General features: G+C 41.4%; 1 protein-coding gene across 8 annotated transcripts in view; it reads right to left on the reverse strand.

Annotated features, from left to right (window-relative positions):
* Positions 1-278: 278 nt before the first annotated feature.
* The window catches only part of LOC134225842 (E3 ubiquitin-protein ligase hyd), a 43,861-nt gene continuing 30,362 nt past the window's right edge, over positions 279-13,777 (reverse strand). For 6 of the 8 annotated variants that reach the window (XM_062706228.1, XM_062706229.1, XM_062706232.1 and 3 more), the window contains 7 exons: positions 11,268-12,554; positions 11,015-11,208; positions 9,330-10,714; positions 9,061-9,267; positions 8,828-8,975; positions 8,535-8,765; positions 279-1,904 (listed from right to left, as the gene is read on the reverse strand). In XM_062706228.1, coding sequence (XP_062562212.1) covers positions 1,692-1,904; positions 8,535-8,765; positions 8,828-8,975; positions 9,061-9,267; positions 9,330-10,714; positions 11,015-11,208; positions 11,268-12,554 — 3,665 coding nt within the window. In that variant the 3' untranslated portion in view covers positions 279-1,691. The remainder of the gene's footprint in view (positions 1,905-8,534; positions 8,766-8,827; positions 8,976-9,060; positions 9,268-9,329; positions 10,715-11,014; positions 11,209-11,267; positions 12,555-13,777) is intronic. The other 2 variants (XM_062706231.1, XM_062706230.1) reach the window with 2 other exon arrangements.

Below are 13,777 nucleotides of genomic sequence, written 5' to 3' on the forward strand. Positions count from 1 at the left end.
CGACGGATCAAATGTTTACCCTGAAACAAATCCTTGATTATTTCCAGGAGTACAACTTGCAGACACATCATCTGTATATTGATTTCAAGGCGGTGTACGATTCAGTGAAACGGAATGAATTATGGCAAATTATGCTTGAACATGGTTTTCCGAATAACCACGATTATTCTCAGTTCACTTCATTCGTGCAATCTCACGTCACTCTACCCGTAGGATAATCCCAATTGTGTTCAGTCTATGAAGTCGAGAGTGTGAGATTCTTATAAATGAAACACTCATTATTTTTACATGTTTTTAAAATGTATTTCTTTGAAATTACGATTTAATAGTTCAGTTTGCTTATTGTATTACTCTTGAGTGTAACAGTTTGATACCATTTTCGGTTAAACACCATCTAATATAGTGCGCGTGAATGAGCAGACGAGGATATCCTGTTTGATTATTATTCACCAATTTCCAGTGTTTTTATTTCCGCTGTATCTTGGTACATTGACTGGCATGGTGTGTCGTTCGTATGCTACTACAACATGAGAGACCGTGGTGGTGTTACAATTCAGATATTTTATCTATCCCGAAACGAATGCTGATTGCTCTGTACGTTGGTTGATTTCAGTGTCAAAATTCGCAAGTGAAAAAGAAAAATAAAAAACAAGAACCGTTCAACAAAAAATGAAGCAGACAATCATAATAGCATAATATAAATTACTAAACAAAAATTTTCTTTGCTCTATCGTAAACTTAATAGAAAGAACCTTCAATAAAAATAATGATAACAAAATAATTCGTTTCTATAATGACGATGACAGCTGTAGCGTTTCAATCGCCATCACTAAGACACCGGTGGCGGAACCTTGCACATTTGGCCCAATGGCAAATTCCTCTGAAAACGTAGTCGGGCTGCAGCATTAGTTTCTTTCCATCCAGCACAATTGAAATTGGATTATTGTTTAACATCATAACTGAGTCTAGTACTATCTACGGTATCATCTGCATGCGGTTTGATGGGTATTCAATAAAGACATTTGCGCTTAGATTATAGTAGCGGTAGTAATTGTGTATTCTTGTATATGATAAATATATATTTATATAAATTTACTTTTAGATGCATTTATATCGAATTTATATAAATGGTTCAATCACATTAAAACGCGACACATCATTGAGTAACTCTTGTTTCCTTCGGGAAGGATAATTCCAAGTGCCAAGAGACGCACAACTAAGTGAACGCGAGCCTTATTACTTCTCTTTTTTTTTTGCTTGTTTCTAATTCGTTTTCACAAGGCAAATGAAACTGCTTTTCCTTCGTTCGAGTATCGTGTAATCTATAATATATTCACCGAGGGTGTAACTTTGCTTTTAATTTATTAGGTATTATACAAAAGGAATCGCAACAGCAAAGCGAATTTTGAAAGCAAGGTTTTTAATTTGCAAATCAAACTTCAATCAACCAAATATATCTATTTACATACAAAAGAAGCGGAATGAAAAGTTGTATACATAAATACAGCTCGTTCGTCAATTTCATTGATCGTGCCGTGCACACTTCTTAGGTTTCGCTTGGTTGCGATCTGGTTGGCTATTAGTAGCTCTCTCTTTCTCTTTATCTCGATTATATCACTGGTCCAAACACAAATTTGGTACAGGCTAGGCTATTTTTTGTCTATCGGGTATCGGGTCTTAGTATCCGAACTCTAAACGAATCCAAAATTCTTCGTTTTTATTGCTAGCAGCAGCTTATGCCGAAGAACTGCCTTGCTGGAGTAAAGCGGGATATACAGTCTAGAGATGCAAGTGTTGGCCGTTGGGAGGTGGGCATCGTCGGCCGGTCTAATTGTTACTGATGGCATCGGCTGGAAGCCATCCTCTGAGGCAGGTAGGGCAGGCGACCCGGTCCAGAAATAGACCTAAACAAAGTGTGAGAAAAAATATATAGATTAGACTATGGTTATTATTTCATCTTTATTTGAAAGGCTCATTCGCCATAGGCATCACGGAGCCGGAATGCTACATTTTTCCCTCACCCTCTTATTTTTATTGTTCGAAACATTAGCATTATCTCCTAACAAAGATAAAAAGGTTTGTGCGGCTTTCATCTGCACCATGGGCCGCGTTAGAGAAACACTGCTCCGGACAGACTTTCTTCTCTTCATTGCCTCTTCGAGTTGACAGCCGTCGCTTTGCTGGTCCAGTTGTATCGTTTGGATCGGATGGCAGAATTATCGAGCTGGATGATGAATTGTCGTCAAAAGAATCGAAGTTGTCGTGTTTCTCAGTCCTCTTTTCCTCCTCTTCGGTAATCGAACGTTGTACTCTGGCTATTATTTCACCAAACTCATCAGACGAGGATGGTGTTTGCTCGCTGCGTAGTGGAGGATATTCGTGTTGGTAAGCTTGATCTTCAGTCGATCGTGCGGGTGCTGGTGTTGCTGTTTCGTTGACTGCGGCAGCAGCTTCCGAACACTTTTGCTTCGGATGCGCTGCTTTGCCGCATACCCTACATGATGGTTTCTGTCCTTTGTAAGTGCACAAACTTTGATGATTGCTAACCGTAATGTAGAATGGAATCGGTTTTCGTAGCCTAATGTGTACGACACGCACACCGTTGTAGACACCGGGGAAGTAATGTTTCCACCGCTCTTTAGTTACCGAAGTCACTGTTCCGAACTGCTGCATGTAGGTATGAACGGCGACATTATTCACAGTCGGCGAAAGGTCATGCACTCGCACTGCTGTTAATTCGGAATCCGAATAGACGTGGATTGCGAATTTATTATCGCCACACAAGAAATGATGCTTCAAATTGTGTTCGGTTTCGTACCGACAAGCGACATCGAAACTAATCATCTCGATGAATACACACTTTCGAATGTTGTGAAACTGGATTTGTTTAACATCCGACAACTTCAATTTCAGGTCATTCTCGAGGAAATTATGCACTTTACCTGCATCAGGTCGCACAGGAAGCACATTGAAGTCGACCACCACGGTATTCGGGCGAGCGGGGTTCATTCCGTCAACGCGTTTGCTTGCGAACGACTCGAGAAACGAATAAAAATGAGCGAGTGAAAAAACACGTCCGATGGATAGGAGCTTTGGCTGTCAACTGTAGACTATGGTTATAAAGCCGTATTTTCATTTATATTTATCTATCGGTTCCATGACTACAATTGGTTAATTTTAGAAGAATGGAGACATATAAAACGTTTTGGGCAACACAGGATTTCCCTTCCTCTACGTTTAATACTCGGCGGTGTACAATTTTGCGATATGATGTTCTCTAAGCTCTAATCCTAAGGTGTCAAGCGACCCGTGCCATGGGGATGCATGGTATAAAGGGTGAAACAAATGGCAGGCCGCTAAGGCATGCGATGTATCTGGGCACTGGGCTGTCCCTTACCACGTTATACGCAGACCTCCGGCGTTGTGAACCTCCTTTATCGTTCGACTCATCGGAATAAAAATGCTGCACGAAATTAATTTAAAAAAAAACGAGCAATGGGTGATGTTTTTAACATAACCGCGATTAGACGTAGGACTTGTACATATAAACGTAACGTATTTACATTTAACTTCTAAATTTTGGATCTATGGAGTTTGATTATAGGTATTGATATTGTAAACAACAACTTCCATGCTGTGTACAATCATTAACTATTTGTTATTCAAAACTTCTGGAAATAAAATTAATAATTAAATACATAATTAGAATTGCTTTGTTTCTAACTATTAAGCCCTTATTTCTCAAGCAAATGTATTTCTAGATTTCTTATTGATGATAGTATTTGAAATTTAAAAATTCTATTAAGAAAAATTTCAAAGCAAATGTATTTCTAAATTTCTTATTGATGATAGTATTTGAAATTTAAAAATTCTATTAAGAAAAATTTCAGACTTGGGAAAAATGTGCTATTTTAGGGGAACTGTCCCGTTTTCCAATCAAAGAAATACAGCACCAAATTCGTTGCTTCTTTTTGCTAACATGCGTGCTTACTGCTGAAAAAATCACAACAATAAGAAACAAGTCAAGGAGCAGTAACCCTACTAAAATAGATAAGGTACTTCTAATACGTCAACGAAAAATTATTTAATGTTTTGATTCCACACTCCAAGTCTAAGTCAAGTTTAATTATATAATTTCTCATAAAATAAAAAACAAAGAATAAGATAATGTTCAAATAAAAATTCGTCTGAAAATTATTTTTTGCCAACTTTTTTAAAACATTTACATGTAATATTTACAGCATTTACAGCATATTTACATTTTCTAATCTAAAATGGATATTAACACTATTGCTGATTGTGCATCTTTAATTGCTAATGCCTTCTGCGAATTAATGAAAGTAATTATTTTATTCAAATTTTTATATTCATCAGTGTAGTTGTTTTTTTTTCCTGGGAAATCAGAACTGTTTTAAATTACGTGTCGTTTAGTACCAAGCACAACTTGACCATATGTTATGACTCGTACCCATCCCGGGATCTTGTGGATTATGAAACCAATCACTAAGGATGAGCAAACCAAACTCTCTAATTATATTCATCTTCATCCACAACCGCTGACCTCGCTGCCTCGACCATCATCGGCCTCTAGCCGTGAGCTCCAAGCGTAGGAATGGGCGATACCGATACGATATATCGGGAATCGATATTTTCGCTCCGATAGCTCATATCGGGTTTCGATTTTTTTTAAAATTCCGTAAGAAAACAAAAGTAAAAATATAGCACATTAGACACAAACTGTAAAAAACCGTAACTGTAATGACCTGAAATGGAAATTCAAAAGTTTCCTCAATTTTTTATTTTTTTTTTTTTTTGCTCATGCTTTTAATTTTTCGAACGTATCGATATATCGAAATATCCACCCATTCCTATCCGAGCGATGCGATGGGCGAATGCATCCATCGCAACCGTCACCACTGCATCCGACCTGGGAGGGAGCTCTCGATACTATACTTCAAATTAAGTATATAGGGTAAAACGACCTATTATGGAGGGGTCAAGCACCGTATCAAAACAAAACTGATTTCAAAAATTCTTTAAAAATTACCTGTTAGTCTTTTTCCACATTGCAGTAGTCGAATAGGTTGCTCATTAATTATAGTTTCGTAAATATTACGTCAATTGTGCTTAACTTATGTTGTTTTGTTTTTTATCACAAGAAAAACAAACTACCGCAATAATAGGACGCAGTTGCCTATCGTTGCGACATTTTTCCAAGGTCAGTCCTATTGTTGTGGTATTGCATGTAATTCTTATGGAAATCGATACCACAACAATAGGACCTTAGCCTTATCGCAATAATAGGCTCAAAGGATTCGATTTTTTAATGAAAAATGTTGATTTTTCATAATTTTGAACGGAATTTTATCGAATAAAAGCTGTTCTAGTCGTTAATTCGATGAGTTTTAGCGTATCCACAATTATTTTTAATGCTATTATATCCAGAATGGACTATTTTAACACTACCGCAACATTAGGATATACCACAACGATAGGACGTTTTACCCGTCATGCAACAAGTAAATTTTCAACAAGAAAAAACTATCAACGTAGGCGCCACATGAAATGACTATATTCTTTTTTGCGTGTTATTGTTGCTATATTGCGTTCAAAAATTTTCTTGCCGAGAGTTACGTTTTCGGCTCACACTGACAGCTTGATTTCGGCTCGGCTTGACACACACATTTTTCGTATCTGTTTCTCCCTCCCAGCATCCGACCATCATCAAGCACAGAATGACAAAAAAAGTTCGCCCACTTCTTTCATGCATATTCGTAGACCCACCGGCAATTCTACCGCTGGCGACTGCATGCTGTGTAAGTAAACACAGCGAACGAACGAACGAAACGAAAACAGAAAGCACGTCAGTACGCGCTGCTGTCTCAAATTGTAATGACTCGGACACGGCAGGCACTGCTTTTTTATACACAAAGAATATCTTGCGATGGATCCGAAGGCCCGTAACATAGCGCATTCTGATGTCCGTGTTAGGAATGTGTTAGGAATGCACGGGATTGGTTACATATGAAATTTTTGCTGGCTTTGACAAGAATTAAAATTTTTAATAGCTTATCGTTGATAATCCTAAGTTTCAATGAAATAGGAAAATTGCTGTAGAGTGTCCGAGTCGATTGATATATAAATCTGAAAAATCCATCAAAAAGATAAAGGCGCTAGTAACGCTCTCGATTTCTAAAAATCTAAATGACACCCAGTATAGTAAAGAAAGACGTAAGTCCTACGACAAAACGAACAAACGAAGTGAATTAACTGAGACTAGCAATAAGGTGCATCATTTCGCTAGCAAAATTAACAATAAAAAATGCTACATCGGAGGAAGTGCACGTAGTCATTAAGATTGATGGCGCCACTCTGCCCAAGGTCATCAAGAAAGTGATCACCTTCCATGCGAACGGCGGGGTCCCAAAAATTAATGTGATCACAGACATCACGGGTGCGATCATTTCTATTTTGGACAACCGCAGCCATTACTGGAGGGGCATTGACCAGGCGCCGTTGACCCTTGGCGACCTAATCTATGGTTGCTACTCCGTGAGTGACTGGGATTCTTCAAGCATTCTTAGTGTGCATGTTTCAGAGACAGAATTTTTTTTTACATGATTTTTTTTCGCTCGTTTTTTTGATCGTGTAACTTCAATTTGCCGCCAAAAGCTTTGCAACAAGTTTCAAAAAATCCTAGATAAATCCGGTCTAGGATGTTTTCGGGTTGGAAACATTTTCGACTCCCTGGGCATAGTGTATCCATTGTACTTGCCGCACAAGATACATACTCATACAATGACGGGCATAGAAAAGCTAACACACGCACTGTAGTTACTTGATCGATGGCTAATGCAAACTATAGAAGATGATCGCACTTGTGTCGACCGGAGCAAGGCGCAATACACACGCACTTTACTTACTTGACCGATGCTAATGAAACCCTAGTCGTGGTAGCAAAGCAGGAATTTAACTCGCTGCTGGAGCCCAGTGAGGAGAAACCGATAGAAAAATCCTTCTCCCTACCGACGAAAAGGAGTTGGCAGTGAGCCAGGATGAGAAGGCTGTTGAGCAACAAGAAAAACAGCTGTCGGAAAGACATATGGAAGAGTTGCATTGCGTCGACGAATGACCGTCACTGGTGCAACTCTCGAGCTGAGTAAGGTCAGGCAGGTTGCCGACCCGAAAAGTATGGAAGAGAAACTCCGCCACGGAAAGTGATCGTAGATCGCAAGTAGAAGGTCGTGCAGGTTGCCGACCCGAAGGGTGCACCTATCAAATGACCGTGGTAAGCGAAGGGATGGAGCTGAGCTGATTATCGTCAAGACTGACGAAAGTTACGTCGATGTTCTTAATGCCATACGAGGAAATGAAAAACTCTCTGGCCTGGATGAAGAAATCAACTTCATCCGAAAAACGCAGAAGAGCGAAATGATTATGGACGGAAGCGGGAATGAATAATTGACAGAATAGGTACTGGGTGATGAGGATAAAGTGAGAGCCCTGTGCCCAGTTGAGGCAAACCAGTGCAAAGAGCTGGACGAGATCACCGAAGCCGGGGACATGATGGACGCACTGAGTGCTCAGTGTGGTGTCGAAATCCAGGATACCGCGATTCGGTTGAGAAAAAGTCGAATTGGAACGCAGTTTGCCTCGTGGAAGCCAAGAAAGTGCGGGGGGTCAAGCGTTGGTATACTCGGTAAGCATAAACCAACTAGGTCAGGAATGTTTCAAGTGATTCGGCTACGGTCATAAATCTCAAGATTGTAAAGGGCGGAGTTGAGAATCACCAAGATCGCACCTGCCAAGACTGTTCGGCCTTTAGACGCGCTCGGTCATGCAAGTAGATCTGTTGAACCTAAACCACAGAGAAAAAAAAAACTTATATTACTTTTCTGTTCGACCCGTACTGCATCCCTGCTGGAAACGGTAGCTAGATTGCGGTTAAGGTTAAGTTCAGGAGATCGTCATGAGCGACACAAAGCGAAAACCGCGAAGGAAGAAAAGCCTTGCCATCTACATTTACAAGGTGTTGAAGCAGGCCCTTCTGGGCACTGGCGTTTCGTCGAAGACGTTGAGTATAATGAACAGCTTCGTAAACATCTTAGAGCGTATCATACAAAAGTCCGGGAATCTTCCGGGAGAACCTTATGCATATAGACCAATCCATCTATTCGACAAGACGATAGTTGGTGATCCAAAACAGGCGGCTAGAGGTTTATACCAAAGAAGTTGGCCAACAAGTTCGGCAAGCCGCAATTCCGTAATACTGGTCAATTTTGTTAAAAATGCGATACAGCGTAATGGTACTCAGCGAAAAGGTTGTTGATTGCGGAATGGTTTACCGCTAAAATGTTGTACAACCTCTTCGATGTAGCGTTTCGCGAGTCATATAAAGGCGTATTGTTGAGGTAGCAACCTTGTCAAATATGCGTTATAAGCCACTGATCGCATCGGGAATCCCATGATTGATTTTGTTTATGATAATAATTATGAGTGATGGTCTCAGCATAACGCTAATAATGATAACTCACCAAGTCTTGTCGTTCCAGGTTGCTCATCTTCTCCACGACGCTCCAGAGCCATCTTTTAAACTTTAGTAGCTTGTCACTACTTTCGTTGCTTTCGTCGTTGAAGGAAGTATATGAGATCAGAGTACCAACGTGAATGTCGCCAACGCCGTTCAACAGCAACCGCAAATCTTCCGCCGTCAGTTGATCCAATGCCGTATCCGGTAGCACATCAAACACCCCCGAACGTATAGCCTTTTGAAAATAAAAGTTCAAAATGATTACACATATTTGTGTTGAAGTGCCTTCGAACTTACATCTAATGCCTTCTCTTGCGTTTTGATCATACGATACTCGGCGTATTTCCGCACATAATCGAATACATTGCTTTCGTTCACCTGAATGTCACGACCTCCAGGCACAATTTCCACCGAACCCGAACCTTCCTCTGGGATCAAATCGATGCTGCGATTACATGGAAGCATAAACAACCAAATTAGTGAAATAGTTTTGCACAAAAACAACTCATCTTCAAACTTAGAATACTCACACAAAGTTAAGCTCCAGGCTCTGCAGGATGTTGATACCACTCTTGGTGTTCGAATCCTTTACCAACTGTCGGAGTGAATCGTATACGACCGGATCGAAGAAGGCTAAATCGTGGAAGCGAATCTGACGACCAAGGATGTGTTTTAGCACGTGTCGTTGCAGGAACAGTGGAAACAGTTCGTTTTGCAGTAAGCACAGTCCAATCAATCTGGGGGGAAATATTGAAGCATTTAGAACCGAGTCAAAAATTAACTCATCAAATGCTCTTACCTTCCAACATTCCTAAATGCGTTCAGTCGATCGCTCGAGGGGTAACCTTGTCGGGGACTATAAAATCCACGCTTTCCAGGCGAATAGAACAAAGGTGCGTCTAGTTGACAATCTTCTAGGATCAACACCGGACCACTCTTCTTCGATAAACCGGCACTCGATCCTTGCGGGAAGCCAGAACTGTTACCAGCTTGTTGTTCGACGGATCCCCCACCGGCCGACGCCGAAGAAGATGATCCACCGACACCCCCAACGCTGAGATTATCGATTTCGAGCCGCTGCCGACTTAAGATTATTTCCAGTGCCTCATTGGCTTTCTGTCTAAGGCTTTCCTCCGATGCCAACAACATTAGGATTTGCGTTGCTGGTAGATCCAACAACATTCCAGTGATCTTCGGGGCGTTATTAGGATACAAGGCTTGTACCTTAGGATATAATCGTTCGCCTAGTTGTTGTTGATGAGCCGGTAAACTATCGTTGATGTGTAAAAATGGTGGGCTATTGTTTCCACCGACACCTCCACTACCGGCGGAAACTTGCACTTGTTCGCTTGCTGGTCGGAACGGCCTTGCGTCGTAGTTGAGTGTTTTGCGAGACTCACGGTTCGGTCTCCACAGTGGTTGCTTGCTGGAAAGTCCTCGGCGAACGCTGGAATCTCTGCTAGCACTGCTGCTTCCTCCCGCACCAGTAGAACTACTTCCTCCGGCACCACTGCTAGTTCCTCGGCTGCGTTGCATCATAGTATTGAATGGAACCGATGTATATTTTGCTGAACCGGTTTGAGCAGCATCTAAGTTGGGCAACTTTTCATTGGCTAACAGAGCTTCTGCAATTGACGTGTAGAAACTTCTCGCCACGCCAGAACCTTCACCCGGTTCATCTTTGAAGGTTACTTTTACCCGTGAAAATGCTAACGGCGATTGAAGTCTTCGATTGTTGTAATGGGTATTCAGTTCTTTGAACGTTTGCGTTAGTAACGCCGCCCTGTTACGTTCCATTTTAGACAACGTGAGATCCTTTTGCTGGGCGTTCCTCAACTTTTCCATATACCTTCTAAATTTAGCCTCTTTCACGGGAAATCCGTTCAGCTCGTATATCACACTACCCGGTTCAACGCCTACGTCCTCTAGGAATACCCGACCGAACAAAATCAATGATAGACGCCAGCGCCCGAGAAGGATATCCGAGAGAATTGAGGTATTTAGCGAACCTTGACTATTTCCTGAACGGAGATAAATTCCACGTGGCGGTAGTTCCGGTTGTACCGTCTGCTGAACGTTCGGAGTCGTCTCCACTGTCACGTGAGCAGATATCTCTTGCAGGTCCATAGCCTCGGCATGCTGAATGACTTCAGCTGCGTTGGAACTTGCCGATGGCGAAAAAGACTGCAATACAAAAAATTGCATTTTAGACTAAGCATTAGTTGAAAAACACAAAACTTTTAAATCAGGGGGTGAGACGCAGAGGAATGTAAAATTAAGTGTTGATATGTCCACTTCGTATCTGTCCCCAAAGAAGCATTTTGATCATTTAAGGTCATCAGAAAGTGTAAAGTTGTTATATGAGTGTCACAGTGAGAGACAATTGCCGACAGTTCTTCACGGCAGTCTCCGTATCAAAATACTCAAATTTCCAATTAAATGGGTTAGTATTGTTGAATAGATCAATGAATCAATGAAACCTACCGATGAGGGTCCAGCTCGTACAATAACGCTTTTTCCAGGCGAACCACTAGCAGCTGGTCCCGTCGAAACAGTTACTTGATTTCCGGATGTTGTATACGTCACAAATGACGTAATTGTACCCTGCTGCTCAGTCAGAGACCCAACAGAGGGTGAGTTTCCTTGAGTCGCCATAATAGTAGCAGATCCTTCCGAACCTAAAAATAGAACACAATATGCACACATGCTACACTTAAATATACAGCAAACAACGTACCGCTTACGCCAACACCTTGCTGGGCGCCTTCAATTGACACTTTTCTTCTGGTCACAATTATCGGTGGGCGGATCGACGAAGTGGAAGCATCCTGTTGGGCAACGACAAGCGAACCGTCCTCATTCATGGCGTTCTCGTCCAACTTTTGTCGCTTAACCATCAATTGTGGTGCGTCTTCAGAGTCCGACTCGGATAATTCGTCGTGATCCTGGTCAGTGTCCACGTCTATCTTAATCAAAGACTGTGATAGATCCTGCGGCTCATCCGAACTGATACTGACTTCATCTACTTCCACGTCAGATTCTTCGTTGTATTTATTCTTGATGTAGAACAGCCGATTTTTCTTGTAGTAATTATCTCCAGAGGGACCGGATACAGAAGCGATCGGTGGCGGTGGTGGTGGAGGTTTCGGTGATTGAGATTGCTCACTGGATGGTCCAGCTTTTGATTCACCCTCTGCGCCGACAGTGATCTCCTTGATTGGTGAAATCGCCTCACCTTTTTCGTTGACAACAATTGTCGTTTTGTGCTGCTTAGAATCCTGATAGATACTGACCGGAATGGAAATCTCTACCGTGTTATTAGAACCAGACTGTTTGTTCTCCTGGGATGTCTCGTCTTGATAAATCTCCATTGCGACAGTTTCAACGGTGCTGGCATTCGGTGCAGATCCGCCAAGAGACGAGCTAGAACCTTCATTTCGGATTGTAGAAGAAAGACTTAGTCGAACCGGAGGTACCTCAAGATTAACATTACATTCACCAGGTTGTTGAGAGTTTGGCGGAAGAGTAATCGGACGCTTCGGCATACCGAACAGCTCTTCCCGTCGTGCATTGGGTTGAAGTAGATGTGGCTGATCAGCCAGAGGAAGGGCTTCTGCCAGCGGAGTGTTAAACGGATCTGGTGCCGGACAGCCTAGGCAAAGCGTCGAATCGGACCTTTGGAAAAATGAATGACGTCGACCGAGAGATGGTCGCATCATATCGTCATCTACCGAATCGGTGTCCATCACGATGGACGTTGAAATGTCCTCTTCTGCGTCTTCATTTTCATTTTCGTCCTGATCGTCCCACGTGTTCAATCCCGTAGTGGTGCGATCGATATCGCAGTCGTTGGTTGCACGCATGTAGAATAGGATGGCGTCTAGTACGTAAGCGACATGGCGTAGAGCTGTCACGTCCAGTACGGGTAGGAAGTCGCGATGTTCCGAATTGTGGGCACGCATCAGTGACAAACAGTAGGTCAAGAAATCACGACGACTTGAAGCGGCATCCGACGATGAACCACCTAGTGGATAGACGATTAAAATTAGTTGAGTGGGATGGTGGTATATGCTTTCTTAAAAATTATTAATCATTAGAATTTTAATGTCTCTCCACAGACGACGCAAACCGGAGTGATTATCCAATTCATTCTACTGATGTATTGGGGCTAAGTTATCATTTGTGTGGTTATCATGTTAATTAATTATGGTTTGTTCATGACACGACTACATATTTCTACCTGACTAAAAATTGAATCCAGCCACCTTCAGCCAGAATCAGCTAAGAATACCCACTAGACAAATAATAACAAAATCTGGCCAGAAAAGGTATTGGAGGGTAATCGCACCCTTCGATGGGGTCTAAATACAACTAAAAAAAAATTTTTTTTTAATTCAAATTCAATTTAAACACATCGGTTTTCACTAAAAAGTTTTTCTTGGAAAGTTAGTCTGGCTTTTAGGCTCCGACCACTGCATTCCGACGCCAGCAATTGGATTCTTCCTGATCACCAGAAATGAATTCGCGGTATTGAGTTCTTTTGCTTCCGTTCTTGTAGCAACATTGCAATTTACCGATAGTCCATTCAGTTCAGGTTGTGGGGATAACGCATTTCAATAAACGGGAGGAACTTGATATAGCTTTTTTTGAACCTCCTTCATGAAATGAATATAATCTTTTTTCCTCCTAGGCCGCGACTAGTTCTTGAAGGAAAAATTGATCACTCGCTTTTTCAAAAGTAATAAATTAGCTGACACTCCGAATAGATCAAGTGACAAGTGAAAATAAAAAAAAAACAAATCCTGAAAATCGATTATTAATCGAAGTATGCTTACGATTTTGGAAGGGTGAGGAATTGTAATTGAGAATATAATTTTCGCTCAGTATTACGCATTGCAAGAAAAATTTGGATTCCAGGATAATTCAAAGCGCCTTAAATGTATATTTTCCTGGCAAATGATCAAAGGCAGCTATTGCGAAATTTGCGTTGTTTATATTTATATTTATGACATTTCTATATTTAAATCGTCCTGAATCATTCAGTGGGGAATGAACAATTCCAAAATGAGAATGTTTTACAGCGCAGAAAAGATGAATTTCCGAATAGAAAAGACAAACTCAGTTATATTTGAAGTGTGCAAGTTTTATGGGCAGCAGGGACTATGTCCAAGGGCTTGAATAACCATCATCTGGTCACTGCAAGTTGAGGAGATTGTTTAGGATGGGGTTGGGTTCGAAAAACAGCTT

Source organism: Armigeres subalbatus, chromosome 3 (genome assembly GCF_024139115.2).
Source record: "Armigeres subalbatus isolate Guangzhou_Male chromosome 3, GZ_Asu_2, whole genome shotgun sequence".
NCBI classification, from domain to species: Eukaryota; Metazoa; Arthropoda; class Insecta; order Diptera; family Culicidae; genus Armigeres; species Armigeres subalbatus.